The following is a 13,284-nucleotide window of genomic DNA, read 5'->3' as shown; positions in this document are numbered from 1 at the left end:
GTGGTAAGAAAGCTTGCTTTGCAACCACATGGTTCCGGGTTCAATCCCTCTGTGTGCAACCTTGGGCAAGTGTCTTCTACTATAGCCTCGGGTCTACCAAAGCTTTGTGAGTGGATTTGGTAAACGGAAACTGAAAGAAGCCCGTCGTGTATGTATATATGTATATGTTTGTGTGTCTTTTTGTGTCTGTGTTTGTCTCCCCCACTATCGCTTGACAACCGATGTTGGTGTGTTTATGTCCCCGAAACTTAGCGGTTCGGCAAAAGAGACCGATAGAATAAGTACTAGGCTTACAAAGAATAAGTTCTGGGGTCGATTTCTTTGAATAAAGGCGATGCTCCAGCATGGCCACAGTCAAATGCTTGAAACGCGTGAAAGAGTAAATCAAAAATACATTGTTTTTCAAGTCTTCTACAACTTAACTAAGTTATTTCCCCTAGTTTACTTCTAAAAGATTTTAGTACGCATTACTTGACCTGGTATACGTTCAAACTACATCCTATCATCTTATAAAAATGTATAGATAAAGAATACATCGTTTCATGTAGTCTTCTATACACCATATCTAAAAGCAAGATGAGGTGGTCACAGCTGGAATACTTTGGATAATAGGTCTGCTCAATATATGCTGCCCTCTACTGTTTTGTCATAGTAACTATGCACTTGTGAAAGGGCAGAATTAGTATATTTTCTTAGTCGTTGAAGGTGATTTGAGCTTTTGTCAAGTACCGATATCCACACTATACTACAATACTATCATTCCTCTCTTCAATGCCATCACACAACATTATTGTATCATCACCTGACACTCCAACACCATCGTTCCACTCCTGTGTCATCACTCCACTTTACAGTATTGTCACTCCATTCTCCAGTACCACTGTTCACACAACTGTAATTGGGAATATTGTATAATCTATTATATGTAGGTTAAACTGAAACATTCAAGGTGCAATGTAGGCTATTTTCCTAACAAGTGCAGTATAATAATATTTTAGAGAGAGTATTTGAAAAGATGACATTCACTTCATTGGGCTGTTGTTATTTTACACTCCACTCTGGTACATTACAATGTTTTAGAGGCAGAATTAAAATGTGAGGGGTGCTGAAAAGTTCCTGGCTTTGAGCAAAAGAAAATACGGTAGGATCATTTATTTATGATTTTATTGAACATATTCTCCCCTCAGATTTATTCACTTATTGCAATGGTCCTTCAGTTTTGCTAAGCTCTGTAAAAGAACTTAGAAGATTGGGCCTCCAACCAGGCCTTTTGCAACACTCTTAAAGCCTGGAACTTTTTAGCACCCCCTTGTACATAATCTTCATGTGAGTTATCTGTTATTTTATCTTCTTGGAAAAATATACACCTGTTCTTTGTTTAAGAACAGTGACTGAATAGTAGACTTCATGGTTCACTGATTTTACATAAATATTAAAAATAATAAAATCTTTAACAAATGGAGAAATTGCCAGTCATGCAAGTAAAGAAATTTGAATGTAAAACAACAAAGAGGCCTTTAGATGTCTGCTTGGTTTGTTAGAAATAGTAGCTAAATCTCCCTCAAACCATTCTTTACTGTCTTAAAAAAAGGAAAAAAGACATGGTAGATAATATAATCCGAATAACAGTGGAAATGGTTATGACTGGAACAGATTTACTCAATTACAGTTGACTTATGGCTAAAGAACAGTAACAACAACTATTACAGTAATGTCAGATTTAAAATGTGAAAAATAGAAACTGCATATTTTATGGTTGAAGTTTAACATTTTCTGTTTCCATTGCAGGTGTCGATGCCAGTGGAAGTCATTAATGTATGGTGTGGTGTTGATCACATGGTTGCTCACTGTCGATCGTTCTCATGACCTGCCCCATGAATCTGGTTAATTACTGTACTAATGTTTATACTCTGCATATTGTAGCTGTCATTTGTTCATACTTTTCCCCATTCTGGTTGTCACTGATACAATTTTGGCTCTTGATATTTGTGATCTGTAGCAGTGTCCATTTAGTGTAATTCTGTCCCCTAATGTCTATGATGTCTAGCAGTGTAGTTCTGTCCACTTCTGACTAAGCCCAGTATGGAACTAATTACTGTAAGAATATTTTAGGTCTTCATCCAATTCACTTCATATTTTCTTTAAATAGTTTATTTGCCATGACTGGGTTGAATAGGTTGTGCTGTGTTCAGCATTCATCATATAACACTATTATGTGACATCCAGTAGGTTATGTAACAACTGTGTTACATTGATGGCCATGTAACATTGTAAACATTGTCTTAGGTATATTACACTGTCACACATTTTCATATATAACTGTTAAAGTTTTCAAAGCTTAGTCTTTTCAGATGAACATCAGCTACACCAAAACAGCCCCTTGTTGTGATGGTAGAACAATGTTGTACATTGATGTATTTTGTTGAAGAACAAACACTACAAGATGGTACTAACAAAACTTAACTCATAACCATCAGGTTCCCAATGTTGCTCTTTAATCAATTATTTGTATTAATTCTGTTGTTGTAAAACTACTTGTTATCTTGTCTGTGTTTTAGTCTGTGTACACTGCAGTGTCGTGGTATTCTCTCAGTGAATAGAGTTTGGGGCCATGTTCAGTTTCTAATTGTAGCTATTTCTCTTAAAGTCTTACTTTGTTTAATACAAGTCTCTTAAAATATACCACACATCTTCCCTTCCACAGCCAAGGACCTATAATGTGGATTGATAGTGAGATTGAATTTGACATAAAGATCTTAATCACTATTCTGAGAAAGAATGAGATGAATTCTAGCCTGTCATAGATTCAGTCCTATTGAAAATATTGTTTGACCTATTATCTACTCCAGGCATTCTTTATTTGTAATTGAAGTTTACTACATTAAATCAAGTGTACTCTAATAAAACTGCATGGAAAATAAAATTTAAATATACTGAAAATTACATTTATTACGAAAACTTAATCTATAGCATATACCATAAAGGAGCAAGAGGGGATTAAATGTCGTTAAATATATCTATGTAAATTTTATTCCTTCAACAGTCCTGGTCAGTTTAATTAATAGTAAAATTTAATCTCATTTCATAAAAATATAACATTAATGTTAGTTTTCAATGCTTCATCATGGTTATCAACTCTTCTCAATCAAATTGAACACCTAACTCTCATTCACTGTGATGCTTACTTCTGTCTCACTTTTTAAATCTGTTCACTTAGCAAAAATTATGAACTAATATTTTAATGACTTAAAGAAATTAAGAACATTGAAATAAATATATGATGGAATAAAAAAGATATTTTTTCATGCAAAATCCTGATTTCTAGAAGACTAAATTCCCTATCCCTGATAGAAAGGCATCCGACTTCAAAAGAACCTGTCTTAAAAAACAATTGAAGTAAATGTATAAACTTGTTCAACCATTCAATTCTAAGCCTGTTCATAATTGTAAATATATTTGACAAAAAATTGTTTTAAATTGAAAGAAAGAAGGGAACTTTGTTATGTATTTTAGAATAAATATAGTAATATATAAATTGTACTTTTGTTTTGTTGTTTGTACCATTGTAAAATCACAGAGAAAATTAGATAGTTGAAGTGATGAAAACGTTGTTACATTAAACATGATTTACCAAAGAACAAATGTGATACCAGTTTCTTGTTATATGATACTTTGCAATTAAAGACTTCCTGGATTTTTAGTTAGTATAAAACATTTTCTTGAAATGAAGCAGTTTTTTTTTTTTTTTTGTTTTTCCTATACACTCTGTTCTCCAGTATTCGTAGAAATGTTGATAGGTAGCCACCTGGATTCTTAATTCTCTTTCATTTACCATGTACCTATACTATAATAATACTGTTTATTGATTAGTTTGGAGTATGTAACTTTTGCTAAAAGAAAACAGGTCTACACTGTCTAGAAATTCTAATTTTAATAGCTTTTTTTTTATTATTGAAGATTTCAACTCCAGAAATAGGGGTTTTTGTAACTCTGAGATAGCATTCCCTCTTTGTCTTTTCTCTCTCATTCACTCCATGACATTACTGTCTAGTATTAGACGCAATAGTGGCAAGGCAGCTGGAGAACTCGTGCTTAATTGGGAAAGCTTTCGTTGTGTCATCAATGTACTGCAGGAGTACAATACATGATGACAGTCACTACACATATTAAGAAAACTATTAATAAAAACACTTCTCCAAATTACAAGTTTAATTCAGCATCAACCAAATTATGTTGTTTCCAGTATGAAAGGAAATGCACACACTTCTCACTCTCTAATGACACTGAATGTACAGGGAGAATGAAATGTTTTCCTTGAGGCTATATTTACTGTATCATCAGAGCCTGTAGTGTTCATAGCATCACACCTAGCATATAAAGTTTCAAACCCCTGGAAAATTGTCTCACACCAAAATACTAACTTTTAATTAATGAAATATATGCTAAATTTCATACATTAAATTAGAATTTCTACAATGACTTTGACAATATATTCAATGCGCTTGAAATATGTGTATATAGGAAGCTCTTACAAGCATCACCAAACAAATGAATGGGTGTTACATCAAGTAGGTGAAAGATGACAACTCTTGAACATAGCCATCTATTAAGGCCATATTTGAAGGAGCAGAAGTTTGGAAACCATTATCATGGAAAGAAGAGTAGAGGGTAGTAGATCAAAGAGCAGGCAAAGAATGCCATAGATGGACAATATTAAGAGCTGATCGGACAATAGTGGCAAGGCAGCTTGAGAACTCGTGCTTAATTGGGAAAACTTTCATTGTGTCATCAATGCACTGCAGGAGTACAATACATGATGACAGTCACTACACATATTAAGAAAACTACTGCACTTAGCATCCCTAAACAGCATGTAATCCGAACACTCAAGTTTGCTATTAGTCTCTATTACTGAGGATCTCCACGAACAAATACACATCAACATAACAAAAACAGCATCACAAATTTGGCCTTTCTCTTCAGGGCCAGAAAATATTTTAGACTGTCTTCAGCTATTAGCCCTCTAAAAGACAAAAAGCTATGACCTATAACATCAACTGGAGGATTTTTGAAGGATTATGGCTTTATAAAAAAAGTGGCTTATGCATTGTGAAGAAAAATCTGATACTAAAACAATTGCTTCAGCCACAGATATATTATGTAACTGGACATGATGTTGTGTCCAGTTATGTTAAATATATAGGTTTTTGAGGCATCAAATGCACCAAATCAGAGTTTTGGGACATGTACATATCTGCTTGTGTTGTCTCCCCATCCAACAATATTACATAACCTTTAGTGAGGAAGAACAGCTTTTATTTTAACCATGTATATGGGATACAACTGTTTTAAGTTTATTCTTTTTGTTCACTAATAATTTTTCATATTTCATTGTTAATCTTTTATTTATAATTTGGAGTAATGACCTAAGTCCTTTTTCACCACATCATCAAAATAAAGCAGTTTTTTTTTTTTAAAGCCACATTTTTGTAGTTGGTCAAATGATGGGAACCATATTATAAATGACCAAAACATTGGATTGCAAATTGTTAACTCGAAGTTACTTTCAGCAACCAGTAATTGGTTTTAGTTTTTATTACAGAAGTGTTGTATCTTTGTTTTAACGTTTGGTTTGTATTTTGATATTAATAAAACTTCTATTGACAATATTCAAATATTTTGTGGAATTCTATATAAATGGTAGGTTTGACATTTTTCCTTCTGGTTTTGTGTATTGTACTAACTACAGTGGCTCTTACTTGCTCTAATTGCATACACACTTACTTCCCGAGGTCACTCAGTGACACCCATCATTCTGTTACCTCTATTGATTTCTATGACTCTTCACTACTTGGTCACACCCTGTTACCAACAACTATCTGTAAAAACACATTTTTCTTTTTTGCCAAAACATGTAACTGCCATCAGTTTCTCTCTCTCATCACTGTCCTATTACTCCTTCCTCTTGTTCCAATCAAGTTATTTCCTCTTCATGACCATATGTCATCTTCTGCAATACACCATTTCTTTAGTGTTAAGTGAGAAAGCACTGAGAGGACCTTTTAATCTTACTGAAAACATGGCAATCTGGAGGCCATGATTAGATGCATCCTGTACACTCTGAAAAGTAGTTGGTATTGTAGTCTTAAAGAAAAAAAGCACATTAACTCCTACATGTACTATGTTGCCACATAGTTAACAGTTTTCATTACCTTGCCTCAGCATGCTATCGTAGCAAATTCTGATGCAAACAACCACCTTGTTGGACATGTCCTGGAAGCAGGATGTTTATACTTACACTTAAATCTCCATCAATTATGCTGATTTTATCCAATGTCCTTACCAACAATAATCATGTAGCTGTTACTCTCTTTGTATTACATGACCCTCTCTGTTACATCTCCCCTGCTCTTTCACTCTAGCTCTCTTCTACTACTCTATCTTCTAACACACTATTTGTGTGAAGGATGATATAAATGCAATGACTGTTACCAACTCTGTGCCAGATGGCTATTCTACTCCATCTTCACCAGCCATTGGTCTATTAGCCAGATGCCAACACAATTAACATCTTCCTCCTGTTTCTTTACCTATACATCCTATCTGATGCCATGGAGACAGCATCAGTTTGTCACTGACAACCTTATGCCTATTTGCTATACCAGCCTCAAGGTCTGATGTAGTGTAGAGGACAACATTTGAGTCAACTATTATGATCCAACAAGGCTTATTCTGATAATCTGGGATAGCTCTCTCCAAATTTCTCTACCATATCAACTCTCTGGCTACCCTGTAGCCTAGTATGCTGGCAACCACTTATAAGCAAGAAATTAACATAAGCACAAGGCAGGAGGGGTTAGTTAATTACATTTACCCTAGTATTTGGCAAGTATTTTATCAACTCCAGAAGGAAGAAAGGCAAACTTGACTATGATAAGGTTTGAACAGAATGTCAAAGGCCAGAAGAAATGCTACAATGCTTCAATTACTGCCATTTACCACTTCAATAATAATAATTGTTTCAAATTTTGCCACAAGGACAGCAATTTTGGGGAAGGGGATGAGTCGATTATATCGATCCCCTGGTACTTATTTAATCGACCCCGAAAGGATGAAAGGCAAAGCTGACCGTGGCAGAATTTGAACTTAGAACGGAGCAATGGGTGAAATACCGCTAAGCATTTTCTCCAGTGTGTTAACGATTCTGTCAGCTTGTCTCCTTAATAATAATAATAATCGTTTCTACTATAGGCACAAGGCCTGAAATTTGGGGGAAGGGAGTTACTTGATTGCATTGGCACCAGTGCTTGACTGGATGAAAGGCAAAGTCGGGCTGGGTGGAATTTGAGCACAAGATATGCTGCTAAGGATTTTGAATTACAGGTGCTACTCATTTTTGCCAGCTGAGTGGACTGGAGCAATGTGAAATAAAGTGTCTTGCTCCAGGAGTCAATGTGCCACAGGTTTTTGAACTCATGATTTTAAGATTGTGAGCCAAACACTCTAACCACTAAAACATGTCTTCACAAAATCTTTACATACAAACAAATAAAAATAAAAAATAAAACCAACAAGTCTCTTGATTACGAGATTTCTTATTTTTAAAAAAAATTTTATTTTTTCCTCTTTATGTCCCCACCCCATCAATTCCAACCCCCCACTATTGTTTTTGTTATACATTTTTTTGTTATGTTTTTCTTGGATCAATTTTGTACAATTTCATACTTTGTATTTGATTTTCTGTATTTTTTTTTCAACCAAACCATTCCCTCAATTTTTTCTATTGAAAATCTTTCATCAACCACATTTTCCCCTCTCCGTTCACCCTCTTGTCCCCGTCATCTATACCATACATTCATAATTCCGGCTAAAAAAAATGTTTTTTTTTCAACTTTTTTCTTCACTTTTTGTTATTTTTTAAGCAGATAAAATTATTTGTTTACAAAAAAGTAATAATAATAATAATAATAATAATAATTTCTAATGTAGGCACAAGGCCACAAATTTGGGGGAGGGGTTATGAGGTGTTAGTCAATTAAAATGCCCCCAGTATTGACAGGTACTTTATTTTACCAACCCCAGAAGGATGAAAGGTGAAGTTTATCTTAGTGAGATAATAATAATAATAATAATAATAGTAGTAGTATAATAGTAATAATAACAATAAAAATAACAATAATAATCTTTACATTTGTCAGTTATTTTTGTTTTTTCATTTAGTTTTGTTGTTCATATAGTTGTTGTAGTTATTTCTGTAATTGTTATGCATATGTATATGTCTGTGTACGTATGTGTGTTTTTGTGCCAATGAGAAATGAGCATGTGATCAATGAATATGTATGTATATATCTTTTACGAGTGTATGTATGTGTGTATGTGTGCATGCATGCAACACGCATGCATGTGTAAGAAATGTGTGTGTGTATATGAGTTCTTTGTGCGTGAATGTGTGTGTCAAGTTTTATGATGGAAAAATTATATATGTATGTAGACATACATATACACACACATACACACATATCTATATATATATATAGATATATATAGATATATATATATATATATATAGATATATATAAAAACAACAAAACAGCAGTAATCAGATGTAATAGTAGTAGTATTTGTAATAGTAATAATAGTAGTAGTAGTTAGGCTCAACACTAGGCTTCCATGGCCCCAACGGAAGAATTAAGGAACTCCCCCCACAAAATACATATAAAGCCTTGGAAGTTGATGTTTGGTGGAGGGGGTGTTGGTGGTGTTCCTTTGCCGCCTCAAGCATAGAATTCCTTGTCAGGAGCCTTTGTATAGGAGTAGTTGCTCTTGGTTGGCTCATCCAGTGGGTAGCTGCCCTCATCCTTCTTGCGCATCCGATAGACAATGAACATTGTGAGCAGGATACAGACAAAGAGACCAACAACGGCACCAGCAATGATGGCTAAAACAACAGAATAGACAATAAAGTTTAAACATATATATTATATATAATTTTAATCAGCAGAAATTACAAAGAAACTGAGGGTTATGAGTTTTGTGCACGACACTTATTAAATAGTTTTCAAATTGGGAGTATGTCTTTTATAAAGACTATCTTAAAATGGTAAATATAATTATCTTGGGATTCTTCTTGAAAAAATTAGATAAAATTAAATGGTCACAAGAATAAAGCTTATTTTTCAAATAGTCTGCCAGTTAAGCAGTTCAATAAATGAATAAATAAAATAACATAAAAATAAGGTCTCTAAAGCTACAAGTTCTAACATTAAAGAGATTCAAACTATAAGATTTAACTTCTGTGACCATATTTTATGTAATATAGGGTTCATTTAATTATAAAGAAGTTGTAGTGATTTAGTAGAATAATAAACTTTCATTAATCAGGTTGGTGTTTGGAATAATTGTAACTTAAAAAGTTCTTAATTATGATGGAAGGTTTAAATTTAGCCTCAGCAATTAACTCAAGTTGGCCCATACTGACAAATGGTAACCAGATGATATAACATGAAATATCTTATGAGAGAGGAGGATAATGGGAGGTGGCCTGAAAGCAATGTTTAATTTCAGACACTAAAAGGCTTAGTTAAAAATGTTTTAACTCACCTGCCATGATACCTGGTTCCTCTGTGGCACTTTCATTTGGTCTGGGTTCGTGTATCGGTTTATCATTTGGAGCTGAAGACATCTCACTTGATGCTGTTGGGAGAAAAGAGAAGAAAAAGAAATTAAGTGGGTAATATGTTTGGTTAATAGTGGAGGATGATAATGAGGGAGGCTGATTCATTGGTTGCCCATGGAAAAGGAAGTAAGCTGATTGATTGACAAAACTGGGCAAGTGTGAAGAGGAGTAAATAGAGATAAATGTATGGAATGAGAGTGGATAGCTGAATAATCAGCATTTGATTGGTTTAGCTATGTAGAGACTTGAATTGATTGAACTATGTAGAAAAGCAACTTGATGTGGTGTTATGTATGCAGATGTTAAAACATATTGCTATCATGTTGTTACCTAACAGGTGGACTTGGCAACAATGGCTAGAATGAGATGCACATGGAAGCACTTTCAGAAACTGAATGGTGTGATAAGTGCTGTGAATTATGGGAGTGAGATATGGATGTTACAAAAAGAAATGGGATAAAATGACTGGTCATGTCCTAAGGAAAGATGAAAGTGACTGGGTGAGAAGAGTGATGGAAATGAATGTGGAAGGAGAAGAATGAGAAAAACTTAGCTAAAGATGACTAAAGAGAAAATGAGGTTGGTGAGAGCAGTGATGAAAATAGAGTAAAATGCTGAAAACTGGCATGGACCTGCAAGTATAACTTCTGTTTTGGCATGGAAAATGGTGTTTTAACTTTTGTGTATAATGTCTAGAATGATTTGTGAAAACAATCAAATCATTTGTAGGAGCAGATCTCTTCCTTTTCTGCCAGGCATGGTGGTGACTATGTCACATGAATTATTAGACTTGTGTGAGATCACTCCATCGTTATGTATTTCAAAGTTAATATCTAGGATAGTTGTTCCTTACAATACTACTGTAGCCACTTTGGGTTTGCACACTCCACTGTCCTTAAGGTACAGGCAATACCATGAAGAATTGTTTGACCTGAGTATTAGTTGATTATTGACTGATAATTTATTTTATCAAGCCTGAAAAGATATAAGGCAAAGTGGACAAGATTTGAACTCAAAATGTATTTTGTCTGATTCTCTACTTATTTTACCAATCCACCAGGGAAGATCAGATAAGTGAGTGAGTGTAAGTGTGTGCGTGGTGTAAAGGGAACAGAATATTTTGGGGTGATGCGTACATACATGGATAGATATGCATGCATGCGTTTGTGTGTGTGTGTAATGTATGTATGAGTGAGTGAGTGCCACTGTATAAGATTTTATTGTGTGTGTGTGTGTGTGTGTGTGTGTGTGTTTGTGAGTGTATGCATGCATGTGTGTGTGTAAGAATTTCTTATACTGCTATACTTACAAGTAGAAACTGACGATATACTGATACGGGGAGTTGACAGCTTTGGTTCAACCTGTTTAAAATATGAAAAACATTGTAGAAATAATATCAAAATAATATTGTACATGTAAGAGATAATGGCAGTGGGAGGGAGAGCAATAAAACCATATTTAGAAATAAAAACCTCCAACTGTTGGCCAAAGAAAGAAGAGTAGCCATAACTAATTTTTTAGGATATCTAAGACTGATAGAAGGGAAGCAAGTTATCCTCAAACCAGAGATCTGGTCTGAATGCTTGAATCAGAGGAGGACTTCACTAATAGCACCTGAGGACCAGGTGTTGTTAAACTCAGTGATGGATTACGTCTACAACAAGAATGGCACCTCTAACAGGTTTCCCCACAGTTTCCATCTGGAAACTGAATTTCACCCGTATGACTTTGACTTTTAACTTATGGCAAGATGCCATGCAATATGACTGACCCTCAAGCTACATGGCTGAGAAAGAAACTTCTTAACCAAGCAGTTGACGTTGTACTCAGCTAAAGAGAGAGAAAGAAAAAAAAAAGACCATCTCTTTCATAATGTGTAAAGCTGTAACTATGGTGTTTATAATATTGTGTTGCTGAGATATAACCCTCTCCACCAACAACCTAGGATAACAAGTGAAGCCAAAACTGCAAATATCTGTTAGACCAGTCTATCTATAGTCTATATTGTAATGTTAAGTGGATAAGAGATGAATTTCTACATCTCTGGGACAAGAATGTATTACAAATAATACATTCACGAACTCTAATTATCTAAGTGGACTGATAATCTGACTGTATTTTATTTCTATAATATTGAGTCGGTGAAAGATTAGTCACTTTAGTCCAACGGATATGGAGCTAGTTCATCTTGGGTAAACATTCATGTAAAGTTATGTATTAGTGTTCACAGAATAAACAAAAGACTAAGAAAAATATATAAATACTTTTGGTAAATATCACAATGAAACATATTTAGAGTGAATTACAACACATAACCCCACCTTCACTCCTTTTAAACTGACATTCTAGCACCATATCCAATAGGCCATTTACCTTGTAGCTCATGTATTTCACAAAGGAAAACAAAAGGCATCTATTTATTATTGGATATCAATTTAAATTCCAGAGTTACCTCTTCTAGCTTTCTTTACCAGAATTACTCATTAAACTAACAGTTCTTCCTTCTCACTACAGGTGTCGTTTTCATTAATTAAAACTAAATTGGCTCTTCATTACTGTTAACACCAATTAATCACTAATATACAATCTGTTCCTATGAGTACCAAAACCTCACCCCATACAACTGCCATCTATTGTATTGTTAAACATTTAAGGTATTATAAATGGATATTACTTATCAATAGATCATTGACTGATGGATTAATTAATAAATGAAGTTTAACATCATCTGGAATCAAATTTAATGTAGTGATAAATTTATACAACAACAATAGATACTATAATGATAATCATCATTTAACATGTGTATTGTTTACAACTTGAGACAAAGAGATAAGTTGGTAGGTTGGTTTTGGATATATGTATATATTTATGTGTGTGTGTATACATTTGTGTGGATATATATATATATATATATATATATATATATATATATATATATATATATATAATATAATATAAACAAGATTCAGTTGAATAAGGTACTTAAAGTTGAGACATCTAGTTAGATCGGAATAAAATGCACAGAATAATTTTTAGATAGATACCTAACTAAACTTTTAGATGAACACTGAAGTACTGGCAGAACGATATTTGGGTAATGTATGCACTCAATTTGACTCAGCTAAGTATATAATCCGCTCTTGAGCTATTTAAACACGTACATTTTATTAAATATACAGTCCATAATATACTTCAGAACATGCGAAAGGCATGTTCTGAGAGAGGTGAATTAAAAATAAATAAGTACTTCTGTGACTGTAGTGGCAGAATCATTGAATATGTATGTTGCCATAGATTTAAAATTATTTAAAAAAATTATCATAAATGTTCTTGATTGTAAGATTCATGTATTCATCTGAAGAAAATGGTTTTATACAATGATATAACATATTCATTTATCAATTAGAAAAATTTGTTAGAAATGACTGTAATGGATTAACATCAGTCCCTGATATCTTATATATATGTGTGTGTGTGTGTGTGTATATATGTATATTTATATATATATTATATATATATATATATATATATATATATATATATATATATATATATATATATATATATATATATATATATATATATATTATATATATATATATATA

General features: G+C 33.5%; 2 protein-coding genes across 9 annotated transcripts in view; one reads left to right on the top strand and one right to left on the bottom strand.

Annotated features, from left to right (window-relative positions):
• Positions 1 to 3,540, top strand: part of LOC106876835 (RCC1-like G exchanging factor-like protein) — a 48,908-nt gene extending 45,368 nt beyond the window's left edge. For all 4 annotated transcript variants that reach the window (XM_089351075.1, XM_052967296.2, XM_089351074.1 and 1 more), the window contains exon 13: positions 1,789 to 3,540. In XM_089351075.1, coding sequence (XP_089207201.1) covers positions 1,789 to 1,866 — 78 coding nt within the window. In that variant the 3' untranslated portion in view covers positions 1,867 to 3,540. The remainder of the gene's footprint in view (positions 1 to 1,788) is intronic.
• A 5,059-nt stretch (positions 3,541 to 8,599) lies between these two features.
• LOC106882728 (uncharacterized) overlaps positions 8,600 to 13,284 on the bottom strand; it is a 180,360-nt gene continuing 175,675 nt past the window's right edge. For all 5 annotated transcript variants that reach the window (XM_052967300.2, XM_052967298.2, XM_052967297.2 and 2 more), the window contains 3 exons: positions 10,986 to 11,037; positions 9,601 to 9,693; positions 8,600 to 8,938 (listed from right to left, as the gene is read on the bottom strand). In XM_052967300.2, the coding sequence (XP_052823260.1) occupies positions 8,775 to 8,938; positions 9,601 to 9,693; positions 10,986 to 11,037 (309 nt within the window). In that variant the 3' untranslated portion in view covers positions 8,600 to 8,774. The remainder of the gene's footprint in view (positions 8,939 to 9,600; positions 9,694 to 10,985; positions 11,038 to 13,284) is intronic.

The sequence above is a fragment of the Octopus bimaculoides genome, chromosome 4, assembly GCF_046866305.1.
Source record: "Octopus bimaculoides isolate indiv1 chromosome 4, ASM4686630v1, whole genome shotgun sequence".
Lineage (NCBI taxonomy): Eukaryota > Metazoa > Mollusca > Cephalopoda > Octopoda > Octopodidae > Octopus > Octopus bimaculoides.
This window is presented reverse-complemented; position numbering and strand designations above follow the sequence as displayed.